We start from the raw sequence: 20,524 nt of genomic DNA, 5'->3' as shown, positions 1-20,524 counted from the left end.
TTCTTTTTTTACGTGTTGGATTAATACAGTTCTACTCACTATCCAAACAGTGAAAACAAACCTCAAACTCTGACCTTGCAAGGTTATAAATAAGAACAAATAAAGACAGATTGTGTACTGGCAAGTAAGTTTGCATAGTGTATTTAGGACTGAGTATGAGAGGAGGACAATGGTCTAAGCTGCTTTTAGAGAATGGGTTCAGACAAAGCTTTCAGTGGCCAGAGTTTGCTATTGCTCTTTTGCAAGGTAAAAAAAATCCCCAACCGACATAGCTGCAGCAGCAGAACACATCTTTATCAGCTTTAGGTGGTGGCTGACCATCTTCCACCTCTAGCTGGTGGTTTTGCTTGAAAGATGAAATTCAGAGATGAGTTTACTTTGGATTTGGCAAATGTTGCAGTTCCTGAATGCAGACAGCCTCATGTATTGAGTTTGCTGTGGCCTGCGGAACAATTTGCTGGCATTGGGACATTGCTCTTGATACAGGGAAGTTACATGGAGAGAAATAACCATCCAGGGAGTGAGATGAGAGTTTTCTGTCAACAACACAATCAGGCTGTGCTCAGGCTGGTTCTTGCTCAGCTGTAGCAAGTTCTGGGTCCCCACTTTGCTGTCTATGAACCACCCCGTTGGTGCCTTGGAGATGTGCAGCACCCAAAGATAGCAGCAAATAAAATGAGAGCAATAAAAACAAAACAGAAGATGCCAATCACCACCAGCCCTCCAAGAGCCCAGTCACTTGCTGAAATCAGTTTCTTTAGGTCTTCCAGAACTGAGGATGCCTCTTGCTCTGGTGACATGCTGGGTTCCACCCTGCTGGGGGCAGACAACAACAGGGTCAGATGTTGTATTCTCTCCATGCCCTCAGCCACAGCCCCAAAAACAGTGCAGGTATGAATGGTGTCTGTGCCTGCAGACACCCCCCTCCAAAGGAGGGTCACCCTTCACAGAAATGGGAGCATAAACCAGAGGAAATACAGACAAGACTGGTTTAACAATCAGATCTATAGAGATACAAAGAGGAAAAGCTGCTTGCTTTACAGCATTTTGACAGTTGAGATTCATTTTAATCATAGTTTATCAATATTTTAAATACAGTGTCTCTCCAGCATGTTCAATATGAACTCTTCAGCTGTACAGCCTGTACATGAAAGACAAGTATTCGGTGGGATAAATTCCTTGATACTATTGGAAGGATCTCTAAAAGGGAGAGTTTGGGGCTTAAACTCTGAGGACAAAATTGAGATTAAATGAACACTTATTTAAAAACAAACAAGCAAAAAATCCCACCAATAATAAGCAAAGATCATGTACCACTTGTTTCTTCCATAAGGCTTAGAATAGTCCAATTATGTTAAAAAGGGTGTCCTGCTAATGGAGTTTGCTTTACTAATGGTTTCTGTTACTCTGCAATAAAAGCATAAATTTTCCTCCCACAAGGTCCACTAACAATTTAAACTGAGATCTCAGTGGGTTCTACTCACTTGCTCTTTCACTGATACTTTGAATAATGACTTGGCTGTCAGCCTTCTAAAGAACATCTAGCATCTCTTTGTGAGCATCTTGTGGTTTTAGTAAAGCTTCCTTGCCTCTCAAGGGAAAGGATGGAATATTTCTCACACTTTCTTACAAATATGACTATGAAGATGTATGAAAATATATTGGTTATTTTTGAAAATTTGCTTGACTTGCTACCTCTTTTGTCTGTATCCTGAGTACTTTAAGAAAAAGAATTACTCCTGTAAAGTTTTTCATCCTCAGCAGACTGGATTTGACTCGAAGCACAAGCTCACTCTTGCTGAAGTTTTTGTTTCTTTCTACACAGCCAGATTTATTCAGTTCATGGTTTGTTCCTGGGTAGATGTCAGATCACTGTTCTCAGTCTTTAACCAGCCACACAGGACATCAAAGCTGGTCTGGATTCCTTTGCCTTCAAAAAGGAGGCAGCCTAGATATAAGTTCCACAGACCCAAAGGCAGAAATCCCATGGGACTACACACCCCAGGAAGTTCCTGTCTCTTTTGCTAACTGCAGTCCACCTCCCAGGATAGGAGAGCTGTATGACATTTCATAAATACCTGAAGCTGTTGTAGTTTGTAGAAGGTGTTTCCTCTGTTGCCTCCTCTTCACCCCTTCTAAAGATCTTGGCCTGTGGTGAGGGACCTCTTGCTGTACCTGGAGACTTGTAGAGGTAGCCTGGAAGTTGCCTCTTTGGGCTGCAGTAAATGATTAACAGCTGATTTTTCTGCAAAGGTGTGGCTAATCTAATCAAATCAAAGGCCTTGAACCCAACTAAAAAGTCCTAATTCAGCTGTTCCTCAGACATTTCTTCCTCTTCATGGCTTTATCCAGTCCTACAGCTGTTGCAGTGCTTGTAAAGGCCCACTGTGGCCTCTGCCTAGGGCAGGTTGCAGGATGTGGTGGAGAGGAGAGGGCTGTGTTTCCTGGAGCTGTGTTGCAAGCTCCAGCAGGAGACTGGAGTGAGACTGTGAGCAGGACTGCCCTGCAGTCCAAAATTCATTGTGACAGTTTAGGTGAATAAACCCATTCCAGAGCTGCAATAAAACTATCACTTTCCTGACTGGAGAAGGCTAGAGGGCTGGTGCTGGAGAGAGGGGAGAGGGGAGGAGTGTGATGTGTGAGGTGTGTGTGAAAGGAAATTTATTTTTCACAAGCCAAGCAAACCAGAGGGATAATGTTACAGAACAGAAGCTATCCCATTAAGTCATCAGTAGAACTTCAACCACTTCACTGGAGGGGCTGGCTTTGCTGGCACTTTGAGGTTTCTCAGGGAAATAAACTATTTCAACACTTGTATCATCACAACTGAAGTAACAGTATTCCTGTGCAGTTCCTCCTAGGCTTTCACAGTACCAATGGCAGTTGCTGTGTTAGAAGCAGCCTTGCCTTATTCTGTGCTTTTCTGCATCTCCCTCTGCAGGTTGAAACAAGAGGATTCATCCTCACTGCTGCTCCCTATAGGTGCCTGTATCTGAGTACTGATTGAAGCCAAAACACAAAAGCTTGTGTGAGTGCTGAGCAGGGACCCAGGGACCAGAAGGTTTGTAGTCAGGAGAAGATGAAGAGCTGCAGGAGCCTGGGCACTTGCTGGCATCTTTCAGGCTACTCTGAATGCATGCAAGGAAGCAACAGATCAGGCACACACCTGGCATGTCTGAATCCCAGCTGTAGGAATAGCCCAGATGAGTGCAATGGTACAAAATAATCCAAAGCAGAACATTAGGCCTGAGAGGTGCAGACAAATGTGTATAAGTTGGTCCCCTCTACATACATAGTGGCTGGTCCTTTGCTCCAGAAAGCCACCTGAATGCATTAGAGGATTGCCTGTTTTTCTTCCCTTTAGCAGTGCTATGTTTGTTATGTTTCCAATTCAGGAACTTGCAGTGGCCGAGATAAGACAGGAGCCATTTCTCTTGTTCCTCTGCCTGGTATCTGTCAGTGGTTTAACTTGTACCACTACTGGGAAACATGCATTTGTGGCTTTTCCTGTTGAGATAAGGCCTGGCAGCTTGTTCCCAGTGACAGCAACCTGTCAGCCCTTGGTGTGTGTCCAGCCTGCCAAGCTTCCCCCTGTCTTAGCACAGGCTGGCTCCGTGCTGCTGGAGCAGCCCTCAATGGGCTGCTGTTAATGTCTGCAGCTGGCACTGTCTAGCACAAGCTTGGAAAGAAAGTGAGCTCTGTTCTTCCCTGGGTCTCGTGACTTAATCTAGATACAAAAACATCTGTTGAGTCTGTCTGTGCAAAAGAGGTTTGAGGCTTCTGATGTCACTTTGATTGCCACTCATTTGTGAGTGAAATGAGCAAAGATTTATGGGACAGGAGGTTGGTGTGATGCACCTCTGAATGTTTGAATTGATGCTGTGCTTGAGATTGTTTCCCTCTAACATGTTGGCTGGCAGTGGAAACTTTGGGACAGCCTAAGAAATTTTTGTTTTGGTTTGGTTTTTTTGTTACACTTTGGTAGTTTCAGTGTAACTGTGCCAGTACCTCATGCTAGTGCAGTCTGCTCTTGGTAGTTGTTGAGTCTCAAATATTTATTTCTAAAGAACTCCTCATTTTCTACTGGAAAGTTTTTATTAATTTAAAAGTAACACTGGTAGTTTCAGGAATTTTATTTTTCTTATAATTCTTAGACAATTCATTATGTCTCTGGCTGCAGATATATTCCAATGTGCAGCAGTACAAAAATACCAAATACCTAGATCCGGTTTGTTGGCAAAAAATAAAGTGCATTAAATACATAAGAAGCTGATGTAATGTGCCTTTTACTAATACAGGTGCAGGCAACAGAGAAAATACATTTCTTTACAGAGTTTTCTTTATTTTCTGTACCTTTTGAACTGTCAAGAGTATTTTAAAGCCCACTGTTAAAAACTTGATGACTGTTCTCCCTAGCTAGATGTTGGCTTTGGTACATACACTTAGTTGGGATACTGAGGCAGAAGATAACTTCTCTACATGCATGTAATTTTTTATACCTTCTCACAAAGGTGTTTGGTCTCCCATGTAGGGCTGAAACACCACTGGTTCAGAGTTTAGTGTAGAATTGTGGCCTCCAAGTGCTGTGCCAGTTGTGGAAGTTGTGGCCTGTGCCACAGCCTTCTACGTCCATAAATCTCTTTCGGAAGTTCACTGGAGTGTAAACCAAACACACACAGTGGCTGCAGCATGGAAAAGGGATTTATTTGCACTTGTTAACTCCAGCCCATTCTTGGCTCTGCTCTGTCACTCTGCCCTCTGTCAGCTGCTGCACACATACCCTGAAGTGATGGCTCCCATCATGTGTCACTCCTCTGAAATGCCTCTGTGCATGCTCATAAACACACCCCTGGCATCATGTTCATGTCTACTAAAATAAACTGCACACAGTGCAGGACGTCAGGCACACAGATTCCTCAAGTAAGGACTGGCATTTGTTCATCTCCTGGATGAACAGGAGATGCTCAGGCTCTGCAAGAATCATTCATCTGCAATAAGCAGAAGAGTAGAACCAGAGGGCATGGAGAGGGAGCATGTTGAGCAGAGAATGATCAAAGTAAGCTGTAGGATTGGTGAGTTTTTCCCTTTTGCCTTCATCTTTCTGTTTACAAAGAGTATTCCACATGATCTGTTTTCTTCTTTGGCAATTTCCCATCATTGTATCACCAATGAAATAACACTGGGGGCAGTTGTTACCAGCTGTACTCAGAGCTGGCACATCTGGAACAGAAGGTCCACCATTTGTTGTTTTCAGCAGATATCTCAGCTAAACATGTCTCCTGCAACAGGTTTGGCCACGAAAACATCATTTGATGCACAATGACTTGAGTGATTGGACCTCCCAGTGGTGTCAGTGGGTTTTGCTAAGGCCCAGTACCATCCTTCTGGTGAGGAGAGCAGGCAGTGCCTTGTGTGTGGCTCTGTGCGTGGCCTCTGCTTTGCTCCATGGCTCTGTGTCCCAGAGGGGATCCTCAGCTGGCCCAGCTGCAGGGCTGTCTTTGGGAAAGCTGTCTCTTTTCTCAGCAATCTGTGTCCATGCCCTCCCACCCCATCCCAGCCCAGAAGAGGGAGACAGTGATGGTAAAGGAGCTTTACCTTTCTGGTCACAGTAGTGGCTGTCACGGAGAGAAGGAATTCCACGCTGTGATTTCTGGTCCTTTGAGTCATGTTAATTAATATTGTTATTGCCATTTTCAGTGGGCTAATGTGGAAAGTCATTCCCATAGCACTGAATCACAATGTCCATGCATGTCCTTGATAGCAGGTTGTGTCACTTCATGAATGGGCAGCTGGGCGGACTTGGCTCTTCCTGTGTCTGGAGTCAGGGTGTCCATCACAGCCACAGCAGCTGGAGCAGCAGCAACTGCAGGCAATGATCATGAGCACCAGCACAGTAACTGGAAAGAGAAACAAAGGATATTTATTCATAGCATAGGAACAATCCCTGCAGAATAACCCTATGTCTCCTCCAAGTTGTTTGGTGAGCAGCAAAATGAGCAAAGCCTGGTTTCTTGAGAATTTTTTTTGCCCTATATCCCCATCTTCCTCCTCCCAAGTTCCTGCTTCTTTGTATTGGTTTTCCATTTAATCTGGACAATCATTACTAGGCATTTCAAGACCTTAAGAGCTACATTCCAAGCCATGTCATGGCTTCTTTACTCTTTACTTAATGGATGTTGTTTGGGAGCTGACAAAAATCCAGCTTTGGATTTTTGAGTAACTAAACTTGAGGGAATTCGGTTACTCAAACTGGCAGTTGTATTTCTGAAGAGTGAGTTCAGCACACTCTTTAAGCATAGAGACTCATGACTGTGTTGGCTTTACTCTTCTGTATTTAGCTTGAAAAAATAAGATACTTCAAGTTCAAGGGTTCAATTCACAGAACACCAGGCTAACTTACTCTGTTCTTCACTCTAGCCAGGATGGTTGGTGTTGGCAGTGATGTGTTAGTTTATCTGGAGTAGAAAAGGATGACATGTTCCATCCTGCAGAACATGTCAGAGTGTGAGCATGCCTCTGTGTGTTCCTTTAAAGCCTGGACCTGGGCTGCCAGGTAACCAGGCCTGTGGGGAACCAGCTGTAGGGATGAACCAAATAAAGCAGCAGGTGTGACTTGGTGAATTCCAGCCCAGGGAGGAGTGTCCAGCTGGATGCACACCCTTCCTTTTGGCTGGGAGCAAGTCCTGCCTTCCTTCCTGCTTGTTTTCCCATTGTATAAACAAAGTTCATCCCCCTTGATCCAGCTGTTCTCTGTTTCATGCCATCCCCACACAGAGCAGCAGGAGGTATTTTGCCATTACCAGAGAAGAATAAATAGGCTCATCTGAAGCATACTGCCTTGCACTGAGCCAGAACAGGAGTGACTCTCAGAGTCTCTCTTAAGTGTCTTCTGTGGCAGGGAGATGCTCTAATACCATTTGTCATAAACTGTCTTCTATGCATCAAAACATTACAGCAGCTCAGGGCTGATAAAAATATTACTGATTTAACTGATGTTTAAAATGGGAGCTTTGGGGAAAGCTGTACTGCTGCCTGTCATGCCCCACAATCATGTAGAGCTACATGTTGAGTATTAAAAAATTACCTAGGAATTAACCTGGGCCTTAGAGCACAGCCTAGAAAACAACAGCCAACACCACCAACCCACCTACACAGCCTGTGGGGCAAGTTGCCCCCATAGGAGAGGAGAAAAATTCTGACACCCCTTTGCCTCCACCCACAAACTCACCAATAAACAGAAGAACCACAGAAAAGCTGACAATCTCCACTGGCTCAGCCTTGGGCAGTTTCTGGAGCTTAAGGAGAAACTTCTCACCAATGGCTTGAACTTCCTTTAGAAAACCTTCAGAAGACATTGTGTCACAACCTCTCCAGGCTTTATGCTGTGGGAGAACCAAACAGAGAATAAACCTTTTTACTGACTAATGCTAGGGAGCTGCCAGCCTTCTTATACAGCTGGTGATCACAAGGAAAACAAGTTTATCTGGTCTCAGTCCTTGCTCCCAGTAGCTAAGGTGGAGGACTGTTAATTGTCTACATGTTCTGGCACTGTTTTAATTTCAAAATCCAGTTTCGAGGGTGTTTTTGTCAACTGCACTGTTAAACAAAGTCCAAATGGTGTTCTACAAGGACACTTTTTCCAGCAGGCACTGAGTTAGACTGGACAGTGCCTGCCCTTGGCTCTCACCCAATCAAAGCACTTTTTTCCCCAATTGTGCTAACTTGTCCTTCCAGAAACAAATGCAATTCTAACCCAACTTGAATTCTGAATGCTGAACTCCATTGTACATAGTTTTCAGTTGTTTCTTACTGAGTAACACAAAGTAGACTCCCTTGAAGGCTTCTTGCACTTTGAGCTACAGAACCCCCCTTCAAAAACAAAGGCATTTACCTCAACATCTCAATACAATAGCATTAATAATGTTTTATTAACATTTACTGTATGATACTAGAAGTTAAAGTCTGCATTCACTAGGGACAGCTGGATGCTTTTCAAATTCTTACAGATGAGTGCAATTTTATAAAGAAAGCTAAATTTAGGGGTTTTTTTCCTTTTAAGCCACAGAGAAATATATGAATTGAAAAGTGGATTCCACCCATCACTGCTGATGCTGAGCAAAGCAAAAGCCCCTGGATCTGTCAGGGTGATATCTCCCTTGTGGAGCTAATCCCTCCTGCCCTGCTCAGTAATTTTAGGCCTTCTTTATTCTCAGAGTGATCATCAAGAGCTATTGCTACTGAAAATATTATTAGTCTAGCTAAAGTTAAGTGCCTCCATTTTGTCACCAAAATATTTGGTGTTCTTTTATCCCATGAGGAAAATTTTGGGAGGCACTGCAACAAACTAGCTGGCATGAAACCTATGGGCCTTCAAATTTTGCTTCAGTCAGGAACTGGAATTGGATATTTTTGATAAATATCCATAGTTCCACCTTAAAACAAGTGTTTGGACAGGTCAACACTAGAATGGGTTATAACTTTTATTTCATTATTATATCAAAATGTACTGATTTGTGTGCATTGTAACAGTCAACAACACTGGCTTTTGGGACTTGAACATTGCAATTTAATATCTTGATCTTGGTGATAACACAAAGCCAAGTGACTAAGACAGCACTTCCAGAACAAACCAGTTAGTTCCTCACTGCACATCTGGCTTGGTTACCCAAACAAATGGATGCTTGGAGTTCAGTTTTTCTAAACACACTGAGGACAGAGAGACCTTGGCTGTTTCTTTGCATGCTGGGCTTTAGTGCTCTAGTGCCAAGTTAAATTAGTTTTGTATGTTTATGCAATTCAAAAGGGGTTTTCTTTGTTCTTTTAAATCCAAGCTAAGGAATAAAAATTGGAACCAGCTGGTTTCTTAGAAATGGGGGTGGATGGAAAATCTACATCCACAGAAAGATTGCTATGGAACTTAGGAAGGAGGCAGAGCTGTGGTCTTTTGACCTGAAAAGGTAATTTTTGAGACTAGGGTTAAGTGCTTCTTTCCTGATGATTGCATACCCCAAGTGAGCTGCTCCAGCAATGGCTGCTTTATCCTTAGTGCTGCAGGATTCTGTGTCAGCAGGTTTTCAATTTTGTTTCCATTCCAAGAGATGGTGGAGGAGGCAGAGGTGAAATGATTTGTGTTTTCTGTTCTTGGCTCTAGAAGAAAAAAATTTAAAAAATAAAATTTCTGGCTCTAACACTTTGAAAATGTTTGTTCCCTTTGGAGGTGTTTCTGCCTGTCCAGAAGCTCTCCTCATAAGGAATTTTCTGTAAACTTCCATGCCACGCTTTGGGTTGCACAAGAAGCAACAGGTGTTAAGAGCCAGGCTTGTGAAATTTGGTTATACAAGGTAAAATTACTGATCAGAATTGTAGAACTCCATGTGGATTGGAAAAGTGCTTAGTTGAAAATGATAAAGGCTATCTCTGTAATGGACATTCCTCTCTGGCCATGTTACCTGATCTGGAGCTAAGTGAAGGAGTTTTTATTCTAAAACTTGCAAGGAATGTTGCTTGTTTACCTTGGTCTCAATTACATCAGGGACAAAGTTTGATGGTGGTGGTGCAGTCTCCAACGTGAGGAAGCAAATGTTTTCCTGCTTGACTGCACTTTCTTCTGCTTCCAAATGCTCTCTGCTTTGGGACTTCTGCTTCTGCAGCAAGACAAAAGGGTGAAGAATAAAATAATTCTTAAAGGAAAAAAGTGAAACTCCCCCAAGAAAGCCAGTTCCATTCATTTTGTATGTTCTATTCTACTTGTGATGTAAAATCTTTGTTCAGGACTAGTTTTGATGTGACCTTTTCCCAATTGATTTCAGTGGAACCAAGACTTTACCCTTGAGATTAGCACAAGGGTACAGATAGTGTGATTTAAACCAGTTGTCTTATGCATCTGCCTCATTTAAAACACAAAGTGGTGACATTAATTACAATAACAGAGTGGAGCTGTGAGAATTTATTTCTTTTATTATATTGTGTTCAAGTAAGCTTCCACTCACCAACAGTAGTAAAGCCCAGGTGGTGCAGGATATTCAGTTGAAGCAGTAACTGTGAAGATTATTATTAAAATAGGGAAGTCTTAAGAGATTTGAAACTTAAGGTTGTAGGCCTTAACTGACAGTTTACTTTCTAGGCCTGGAGTGCTGTTTTAGAGCTTGGAGGAGCCACCCAAGTTAATACCTCAGAGATTCTCAGGGCTTTGGAGCAAACATAATTGTCTGCCAGTGTTTTCCTCAGCTGGGAATTTCTTCTTGCTCATCATTGTCCTTCCTCAAAACTTCACCCACTGAGGATGGGAACCCTCCAGAGCAGAGGAGACTTGGCTGTAGGGCAGCAGAGCTGATGGAACTGATCCATGTTATGGAAAAAAATCCTGAATGACCACAGTGTAATGTGGTCTTCATAACACATTGTCAGACTGATGTCAGGAAATTCTGTTCCACAACTGTAGAGCTCACATGAAGTAAAAATCAGATAAGGAGAAGCAAGATAAGAATCTCACGTAGAAAAGAAAGTAACACAATGTCTCGTGACAGGCAGTTTGTGACATCCTGCTGGGATGGGGTGGCAGCCTGAAATTCATGGTTTTGACTTAAGAAATTAATCTAATCAGTGATGCCAGTGAAACTAGATCATCAAACCTTTCTGCCCTTCTCTAATGTTGCAAAGCCAAGCTGGGGGAGGGAATAAATCAAATAATTTAATTTGGGTTTATTTGGTTTTGATAGAAAAAAGGCCCATTCTGCCACCTGCCATGAGTTACTAGCCTTGGTTGAAAGGACAGAGCACAGAAATGATGCTGGGGAATGGCAGACAGCTGCAGGTGTGCTGCTCAGCTGCAAGGATTACATGACCCTGTAAAACCAAAGTGCATGTCCTGTCTGTAGGACTTACACAGATTTAGATTCCCAGAAAGCACTAATGCAGATTCATCTTGCTGTGCCCACTGGAGAAAGCTGTGAAAATTGCCATAATAGCACTGAAATTATCTTTCTGAGTTGTTTTAATGGCCTTGTGCCATGCTGAAGCACTCAAAGAAGTTGGCTGCTCAGCCCTTTGGAGAATAAAGCCATTAAAAAGCCTCAATCTAGACATTCAAGAGAAAAGCCTCCATCAAGGTTCCTTTTTAGCTGTGAACTGGCTGCACATGGAGGCTTCTTTTTCCAAGAAAAAGAGCTTTGGGGTGACCATGTCCAGTGGGGTCTGACATCCCTGTGTCTGCCTGAAGCTGGTGAGGCTGCTGTGAGTCTTTGGGAATTGCTGTATATTGAGCATGATTTTCTGGTCTGTCCTGATCTGTGTGTGGACACAGCTGCATCCAAAGGTGAACTGTAGGGAGTGGGTGAGCTGCTGAGAATGAGACACTTGTTTACACATAGCCCTGGGGGTATTTGAGCAGCCTTTTTTAGTGCAAAAGGCACAAATTTAAGTTTGTGGTTTAGCCCCAGGACTGGAAGTTAGTAAATACAGGCAGTCTCCCTGGCCTGCCAGAGATGCTCCCTGGTTGTGTGACTTTAGGTAAGTCATCACATCCCACTTTTGGGTGACTTCATCTCTGCAAGACGGCAGAACCACATCAGAGCTTTGTTAATTCTTGTGTGTCCAAGTTTACAGCATGCTTGGGAATCTTTAGATAGAAAGGCAACAAGTCCCTGGTTTTGCTGTAGTTGTAAACTGAAGTGGCCATTGTTGTACTCAATATTTCTTACACTTTGTTCACTGAGCCTGTTTAGGATGGATTTAAATGAAAGTGTGGTTTCCACTCTTGTTTGCTCCTAACCCAATCATGCTCCTCATATTTTTCCTTCCATGATCCTGATCCATTGGTTTTACTGTGCTTGCATGGGTTTGTTGCTCTAGTAACCTAAAAGTGGAGATAAAAGTTTTGGAGGGGGGAGTTTTGGGTGGAACAAGAAGCTGCTAAAGCCTCTAGTCCTAATGCAGCAAATCCCAGTGATGGTGAGTTGGCTCTCCTCCATTGCCCACTGCCCACAGCAAGAGTGCTCCAGAGACCTTACAAAGTAGAACCTTCCTGATATTCCCATCAAGTAGAATGCCAGGGTAACGTTCTCATTGCAGCCTTGGCTTTCCCTTAAGGCCTTGGCTCTGAAGAAGCAAATGCTGTGTTGTTCTTACTCAGACAAGTCCAATCACTTGGTTGAAATTGGACCTTTACAGGGATGGGAAGCCTGTATGGATTGTGGGGGCTTATCTGGTGGGAAATCTTACAAGGCAAGCCCAACCTCATGGAAGGAGGTTGCTGAGCAGCCAAAGGGGAGGGGATGCTTTTTATTCTGGTCTAACACTCTAAAATAAGCTCTGACTGTACTTGGCCACTTTCTAAAGAACATGAAGGCTTGGCCAGTTTCAAAACGTACCAGCTTTGTTCTTGGTCCCTGAAATGTCCTTCTGATTTTATATGGATAAGGTCTGCAGTGTTTCCTGTTCTCAAACAATGCTGGGTTGCTAGGTGTGCCTACGGTGTGGATGCATTTTGGCATGTCATAATTCCTTCATGATTGTTTATTGTTCCAAGTGTACTGCTGAGATGAAAAGAGCCATAGAAATGCAGTTGTATTATCAGTGCATGGTTTTCCCTCATCATTGTTAATGCAGTGTTTGCTGCCATGACTGTAGTTGACCAGCCATGTGAATCTTAACTGTAGCTCAGACAAGCCCATTTTTCCTAAAACAGGAGTGCACAGAGCCAGACAGACCTATAATTCATTCCCAAGCAGATGAAAATAGTTTCCAGTATCAAGAGAATTCAGCCCTTTAACATCACACACCCAAACCGGTAAATTGTAGCTCAATGCCATGGGAGAAAAGCTGGGACTTTGTCTGTTGGTTTGGAACAGAAGGCCACACATTCCTGAGATTTTAAAGCTGCCCTGCCTGGGTCACCCTTTGGCTGGAATACCCTCTCATCTCTACCACCTACCATTTGGAGATGGGTTTTGAGGCAGCCCTGTAAATGTGCCTTCTCTTCCCTACAACCTCATATTAGATTAATATAAAAAGGCACTGAATTCCCAGTTTCAGTAGCAGAGGTACCCACTGGGGCACTGAGCTGGGATTCTTTACACCTCTGCAGAGCACCCTGGTTTTCTCCAGTCCATCCCACAAGCATGTCCACAAAACCCCATGAGATAATTCCTCACTACTAGAAACTTTTTAAGTGGGGAAACCAAAACACGGAGCCATCCAATGAAATGAAAAGGTCAATTTTAAAAATAAACCTGTAGTTCTACAAGAGAACTTTTTTTAGGGTCGGTGATGCTTGAATCTAGCCTGAAAGTCTATTCTAATATTAGCAAAATATCCATTTCCCAGGAAGCTGACTGAGAGGTAGCTGTGTGCCTGTGAAAGCCTTTAGTGACTTCACAAACATAGTGGGATCTATCAGTAGTTGGTGTTTGAGGTCCAGCATCTGGAGGTCCTGAGAGTGCTGGAAACTCCTCCACCTTTCAACAGCCACTTCTGTGCCCTGTCCTTGATCTCACATCTACAAGTCTCATAAATTACATGCATTTTTGAGTTTTTTGAAATATCCTGGACTAATCCTAGTAAAGGTGCTACTGAGGTGTAGGAACTCAAAACCAAAATCTGCAGCAGCAGCTGCTGCCTCAGGAGGAATTGTCTGGAATGTCATCAGCTGTGGCTGTGTGGGGTGATGAGGAGAGCCTGCAGGGAGGTGTGGGGTGGTGGGGAGAGCCTGCAGGGAGGTGTGGGGTGATGAGGAGAGCTCCCAGGGAGGTGTGGGGTGGTGAGGAGAGCTCCCAGGGAGGTGTGGGGTGGTGGGGAGAGCCCCCAGGGAGGTGTGGGGTGGTGGGGTGAGCCCGCAGGAAGGTGTGGGGTGGGTGCTGCTCCCCACCCCCAGCTCTCTCCCAGCCCCTCACAGTCCCTGCTGCCCAGTGGGTGCCTCTGGCCCGCTGCAGGCTCTGAGATCAGGGGGATGTCTTACAGAGAGGAGCCTCTTATCAAACTGGATTATTTTGTACCTTCATTCCCACAACCACTGTTGTACTGTGACAGCTGTAACACAAGCCATGTCCTGCTGCTTTTATCCAGACATGTGTTTCACGTTGCTGTGCCTCTCCCCCCACACATGAACAGCACGGCTGCAGCTGGACAAGCCCCCAGCCAAACCCATTAAGATTTTCTTTTGGCCAGGAAAATTTGGCATGTTTCTCTACCTCTTTCCCTCCCCTGCCCTTCTCCCTTCACTCCTCCCTCCTTTTTCTTTTTTTTAATTTTTTTGTTTTGCTAAACTTTGTTTTTTCACATGCTTTATTTAAGAAGCTATCTTAACTGCAACAACCAGCCTACAGAGACTCTTCATTAGCAGGGTGGAAACTTCCCTCCATCCCCTTGAGCCTTAGGGCCAGGCTGGAGGCCTGTGGGTCTGAGCTACATCTCCTCACTCAGGCAGTTCCAATTCCATGTTTGTACAACATGCAGGTCAGAAAGACCTGCCCTCCATTCCTCGTTAATGGAAATGGAGAGAAGTGGAAATACCTGATCCTTAACATTCCTCCCTACAGGCATGTGTAAGATTGAGAAGCCCTCTTTCTGTGAGAATTGGCTTTCTGCTCCTGTTTGTAAACAGTTCACTGCCCCTCCAGGCAGAGGCTGAGGGGTCCCAGCTCAGTGCTGGGAGCTGCAGCAGCTTCCAAACAGAGAAATCAGCTTCAGATGGCAGAAAATGGGGATTTATCTGGCCAGTCTCCATTACCAGCCCTTTTCCCATACCCAACAGCAAAACGGAGATGGGAGCACAGGTGGTGGGACACCTCTGTAAAACCAAAGCTTGGACACAATGGCCCATAATGTCTTTTTCAACCTAAATGATTCTAAGTTGTAAAATGATTTTAAGTTGTAAAATTTCGTGTATTTAGGTGATCCTTTTACTCTTCCTTCCCTTCTTGCTGCACTCAAACTTGACAGTCTGGTTACTGTAAACCATGAGCTGTGTATGTGCACGAACGTGCCTCTCAGAGCAGTGGGTTCTCTTGCTGTTTTGAACACTAAAGCAGCATCTGTGCCTGATACACTGGCTGAATTCTTTTTTTTTTTTTTTTAAATGATCTCATTAGTAACTGTGTAAAATCTTTCCGTTTATTTCTATTGGACACAGATGCTTAACTTGCACAGTGTGCTAGTTCCACGACCAGGGTTTGTTTTCTGAGTTCTCTCCTTCAGGATTTGGGGGCTAGAACTGGGCTGCAGCTGGGAGGAGCTCCGGGGAAAAGCTGTGGCTGGCACCCTTCGGGTTTCATCGGCGCCTGCCTGTGCTGCGAGCTCCTCGCTAAAGGCACGCACAGCCTCGGAGCCAGCTGCCCTGTCCACACCGCCTATTTCTGTGTCAGGTCCGCAGCTTATCGGGACACGGACGATAGGAGCGCAGGAAGCCGAGCAGCCGGCCTTTGTCACGGGCAGAGGAGTCGCGGAGCCCCGCTCGGGCTCGGAGCTCCTTTTGTTACGGGGCGGCTGCGGCGCCGCTCTCCGCAATCCCATTAAAAGCTTTTCTCCTGCCACCTTCGCTCCTCGGTGACCCTGGCACACAAATGGAGCCTCCCAAGCTCTGCTCCGTGGCTGACCGAGCAGGGGGAGCTCCCCAGGCTCCAGCCCCTCGCTGAGCAGCGTGGGGTGCCGCGCTTGACCGAACAGCAGCGATAGCTCAGCCTTACCCGACCGCGGCTTCTCCTCTTGTTTTTCTTCCCGTCTTCTCAAACTTTCACGTCATCTCTCCCCTCATCCTGGCTTGCTGCTCGCTCGGCTCCTCTCTCTGCTCCGCTGCTGACAGCCAGCTGTTGTCTCGGCCCTTTTTTTTTGTTGCTGGTTGTCCTGGAGATGCGAAGTTTCGTGTTACATGTGTGCCAAAGAGGGAGGGAGGGAGGGAGAGGAGCCACCGCAGGCTGAGCCAGAGCCGCTGCCAGCTCCCCGGGCCGCCCAAGGGCCGGCACTTGTTGCTGGCTTCCTCTGTGCATCTCCTCCGAGAGAGGAGTTTCTTCTTTACCTTTTAATGACGCCTTTTTCTGACGTGAGACTTGAATTCATTCCCTGCCTGCGATAGTTCGGGGCAATGTTAAAGCAAATAACTTTTATTTATACTGCCCAGTTTCCTTCTGGCTCCCTGGGGAAGGAGCTTTTCTCTTGGGTTCAGTGAAGGAGCAGAACAAGTACTCACAAGGACAATGCAGCCCTGTAAGAGAGACCTGCCACGGGCAGGGCAGCAGCCACAATGCTGGGACGGTGAATTTGATGCTGGGACAGTGAATTTGATGCTGGGAATGGTGAATTTGATGCTAGGAATGGTGAATTTGCTCTGTGCCCTTGGCCAAGTAATTTACTGTCTTGATGCTGAGCTTTTTGCTTCTTGTATTCTAGGGACAGCTGACTGTCACTGTCTTGTCTCACAGGGTGAAGCTCAGGTGATGCTGAAAGGACACAGTCCTTCAGAGAGGTGCAAAATTAGAAGTTCTCATCAACCTCATGACTTGCTCTTCTATTTGATAAAGCTCATTAAGTGGCTTTGGCTTGACAACTGCATAACTAATTTGCCCTCATATGATTTTTATATTTTTTAACCCTTTCATTTCATATTATTTAAACACTTGCTGAGTTTATTTCAGGGAGCATTTCTGATGAGGCTCTGTACCCTTTGGCTTACACAATGGAATGCTTTTTTCTGGTGTTTTTTGGAGATGCATATCTTCTTTTGTGATATGTGACTTTGCTTCTCCTCTGGCTGTCCATCTGCTTCTCCTAATTGCAGGAATAGGGCTCCTGTTTTATTTGGTGTATAAAGACAAGGACTACCAAAACAACACAGGTGCAAGCAGCTTTGTGGTCACTTTAGCACTTTCCTGAAATGTATTGCCACAGACAAAAATGTGTTAATAAACCTCATTATTTGCTCTTCATCCCATTCCTTAATTTCAGATGTGTGGGAGGGGATGTCTGAAATGAAATAATTTTGTTTAGACATTTTAGAGACCAATGGTCAGCTCAAACATACTCTTTTTGAAGGGTGAGGGGAGACAAATAATACAGTTGCATATTTAAAAGATGAAATAATATTAGGACATATATAATAGTACAAACTACCATTAATTTATGTAAATCATTTCCACCTCGTGGGCATTAGTCAGGTGTTGGTGTGACTGGGGAAGCTTTCCCCTCACATGTTAATGCATAATGAACTATGTTTCAGGAACTCTTGTGTTAAGCATTAGTCCAGTGATTAACCCCAGCATCCCTGTTAGTAACTTTGTTTTTTGCCTTTTGAACTTAATTATAGGATTGCAGTTTTAGTTTTGCAACTGAATTTCCGTTATGGCCCAACTCCTGAACACCGCTGGCTAAAGTGGGGCTGTGGCCCCAGTCTGGGTAATTCTTCAGGAAGAAAAAGGCAATTACAGAAGGCTGGGTGGAAAGGGCTTGGTTTTACAAGCCTGATGGGTTAGAAACTGGAACTCTAAATTCCAGTGAGCTCACAGCTGATCTCTGCTTCCACCAAAGCCCTCCCCTGGGCCATCTAAAGGACAAGAGGTGTGTGTGGCTGTCCCTCCCCAGCATAAGCCTGGTGAGTTGTGGGAGTGGGGAGAGGGCTTGTCCCTCACTGAATGCCTCACTGAATTAACTCTAATACACATCAGTGCGTGCAAGGGGAAGAGACACGGACTAATGAGAATGCCTGCCTGTTTTCTTTTGGGGAAACAAAAAGCTGACTTGCAGCTCGCTGACATTTCTATAGTCACGTTGCATTGGCAAGCCAGGCAGCACCAGTAGTTCTTTTGGAAAGGCAGGACAAGGGGATCGAATGTGTTGCCCCCATCCCGGTTCCCCCACCCTTCCCCTCCATGTGAAAGGAGCTCTTTGAGTGCAGGAGCAGAGTGAGTCAGTGTGGCTCTGCAGGGGGATATAAAGGCAGCTTTGTCGGAGCCCTCTCCAGGCTTTGGTGCCCTGCACGGTGCAGACACCCTGCTGCAGCCCCTTACCTGAGCACTGCCAGCCCCCTGGCACTTCAGTACACTCAGGTCACTACCAGGGGACAGGAACCTGTGACCTGCTGCTGTGCTGCCTTCCAGATCAGCCTCCCAGGCCATGGGAAGGAGCGAGCTCCAGCTCCTTGCAGGGTTTGTTTGAGATGCTTTGGTAACATGTAGTTCTGTTCCCCCCCAGACACACACAGACACAAATGAAGATGAAAACCGTGTTTGTTAGATCTCTGGCAAGTTCTGGCATGCCTTAAAGGGTATGGAATAAGAGTAAATGAGGTGCTCACTCTCTTACTTTTCCCTTCTGTGACCCACTTTTTGCAGATGAAGTTGGTAAGGCTGCTATGGCACACCTTGGTAGAGAAGAAAATTTTCCACCTTGTTCTTACTTGTAGTAAAATAATTTGCTTCTAAAATAACTTTTGTTCCCACTTGGCTGCAGGATTTGATCTCTAAATGCCTGATGAAGTGAATGTTTTCATATATTTATTATCAGCATTTTGACTAATGCACAACCAGCCACTTCTGCTGTGAAACTTTAGTTTTAAAAAGTTCCTCTAAATTCTCCTTTCTTAAAAAAAGGGGGGAAAGGAACTGCCTCATTCTTTGCCAAAATCAGTGTATTCCCTGGTTTAAGTTAGGGAGTGTTTTAGAAGAGAAATTACTTCCTGCCTGTATTGCTAGTGAGCATATTGTCACCAAGTTCTTTTCTATGTACCCCAAAACATTAATGCCTGCCAAAAATCTGAAAATTTCTGGAAGAATCTAATTATCTTCACATGGCTGGTTTGCTAATCCTGGTAAACTGGTTGTGCAATCCTGTGTGAGCAAATGGACTGGTTTTCATGCATGTAGGACTCTACCCAAACTTTGAAGCATGTGTCAGCCCACCAAGATCCAGGCTGTGTCATCTGAATGGTGCTCCCTTCACTCCCTTCACTCCCCTCACTCTGGACTCTATTTCTGGGACTTGCTTTAGATTCCTGTGTCTTCAGATATATATTTCTTCACTTACAAATCACAAATAATAAACCTAGAAATTCTTCAATGTTAGATATAGAAATACACTCTGAGGTGTAGTGACCAACTGGGCCTCTTTACCTACAGCCATCCTGATAGGACATGGAATATATTTAGCCAATGACACAGAATTAATAACTGTATATTTCATCAACTGATCCTTTTGCAGATCTCAAAGATCTGAGAGGGTTTAGCAGAAGAGATTAACACTGATTTTTTTACATATGGGGAAGTGGAGCAGAAAGACTTTAAGGTGACAATAACAGAGGCTGAATTCTGCTCCAGGTATTAAGACCTGTGATTCCTGCTGGAATAGACATTCTCTGTGAAAAAAACAAGAATCAAATCTTTATCTAAAGACACCCTACATTTGAAGGGTGGAGTTTTTGTGGATAGAAGTGATGACCAGATGATTTTGCCTTGTGTTTCCAAGCTGTCGCCACGCTGCCATAGCGAAGTACTTCGGCGACATCACGCCACCTTGCAACAAGTGCTGTGACTTCTGCAAGAACCCAGGGGCAGTGAAAAGACAACTAGAGGCACTGGAATGCTGCAGCAACAGCTGGAGCAAAACCTGCATCGGGCCCACAAGATCCTCCTGGGATAGCTACGACCCAGAGCTGTATGAGGGCGGGAGGAGAGGCTGCAGAGGCTTCAGCAGGTTTGTACCAGAGAGGTTATACTCATCTCATAGGAGCCATCAGAGAAAAGAGCATCCCCCAGCTGCAGGCCCAGACACTCCTATTTTCAGCACATGTTTCTGTGTGGATGGTATTTTCCTGCAACTTTCTGGCAGCAGCAGCTGGAATTTCATTTTCCACACACTTTGGCAGCCTCGTTCACATTCGTGTCCCAGAGAACCAAAAGCTGTTTTGACAGAGCTAAGAATTGCCCTGCACAATGTAATTGGCTCAAGAAACTAGCCTGAAATTTTTGAAAGCAGCAAGTGGGCTTGGCCTGTTCATAGTCACAAGGATCTAAAATGTTTAAAATTGACACCAAGATGACATGGTCCATAGTTCATTCCTGATTTAAGACAACTGTCTTGGGGACCAGCAGGCCAGGGGCCACTGATGTGACTTAGTCACCACAGAGGATGTTATGAAGTGCCAGTGTCAGATTCTTCTGCAGATTGCTGCATTACCCTGTCATGCTGACAGCAAAAGGAAGATGTGCAGTGGGAAATATGAATTCTTTAAAATGCTTGGCAGTATGGAAGTGACAACTTCTCTTTCCCCTTGTTCCCTGGCAGAGTTGCAGTGATTGTGCGGCTGTGTCAGGATGAAGTTGCTCTGCTGGCACTGCCCATGAAGCTGTGCCAGGATACACAGAGCTGTAGGCTGGCCAGGCACTCTGCTTTACCTTAAAAAGCTTGAGATTGATACCTTTGTTCTTTGGCCAAGTCCAGCTGAGTCAGAGGAAACCAGGACTTGTGACTTAAGCCTGTATTTGGTCTCAGGACCTGAGAAACCTCAGCCAATGCTGTTGTACAGAACAGTGTTTGCCATTTG

General features: G+C 44.7%; 2 protein-coding genes across 15 annotated transcripts in view; one reads left to right on the top strand and one right to left on the bottom strand.

Moving 5' to 3' along the window:
* RECQL5 (RecQ like helicase 5) overlaps positions 1-20,524 on the top strand; it is a 39,420-nt gene that overhangs the window by 9,734 nt on the left and 9,162 nt on the right. For 9 of the 11 annotated variants that reach the window (XR_001524453.3, XR_004499719.1, XM_015645589.3 and 6 more), the window contains exon 9: positions 19,447-19,674. Coding sequence is in view for 9 of the 11 variants with exons in the window: in XM_015645589.3 (XP_015501075.1) it covers positions 19,447-19,674 (228 nt within the window). In the remaining 2 variants the exon portion in view is untranslated. Of the gene's footprint in view, positions 1-2,941; positions 4,016-16,412; positions 16,912-19,446; positions 19,675-20,524 lie in introns of those variants that run through there. The other 2 variants (XM_033518610.1, XM_015645594.3) reach the window with 2 other exon arrangements.
* Positions 111-15,978, bottom strand: SMIM5 (small integral membrane protein 5). 4 transcript variants are annotated; one of them, XR_001524454.3, is made up of 7 exons: positions 15,681-15,956; positions 9,513-9,644; positions 9,007-9,147; positions 7,229-7,382; positions 5,596-5,897; positions 2,079-2,216; positions 111-816 (listed from the first exon to the last, which is right to left on the bottom strand). XR_001524454.3 is itself a non-coding variant. In XM_015645599.3 (5 exons), the coding sequence occupies exons 4-5, from the start codon at positions 7,353-7,355 to the stop codon at positions 5,776-5,778; spliced, it is 249 nt and encodes an 82-aa protein (XP_015501085.1). In that variant the 5' UTR covers positions 7,356-7,382; positions 9,007-9,147; positions 9,513-9,644; positions 15,681-15,851; the 3' UTR covers positions 4,271-5,775. The 4 variants fall into 4 exon arrangements, 1 of the variants encoding a protein (XP_015501085.1); XR_002002337.2 differs by lacking the exon at positions 9,007-9,147 and having other exon boundaries at positions 15,681-15,978; XR_001524455.3 differs by lacking the exon at positions 2,079-2,216 and having other exon boundaries at positions 111-813.

This window comes from Parus major, chromosome 18 (genome assembly GCF_001522545.3).
Source record: "Parus major isolate Abel chromosome 18, Parus_major1.1, whole genome shotgun sequence".
Classification (NCBI taxonomy): Eukaryota; Metazoa; Chordata; class Aves; order Passeriformes; family Paridae; genus Parus; species Parus major.
The sequence above is the reverse complement of the archived record's forward strand: the minus strand, read 5'-3'. Positions and strand labels throughout refer to the sequence as shown.

Coding starts and splice junctions, on each gene's coding strand:
- SMIM5 (XM_015645599.3), bottom strand. CDS start 7,355: ATGTCTTCTGAAGGTTTTCTAAAGGAAGTTCAAGCCATTGGTGAGAAG. Junction 5,898..7,228: donor TGTGGTTCTTCTGTTTATTG/GTGAGTTTGTGG, acceptor TTCTCTTTCCAG/TTACTGTGCTGGTGCTCATG.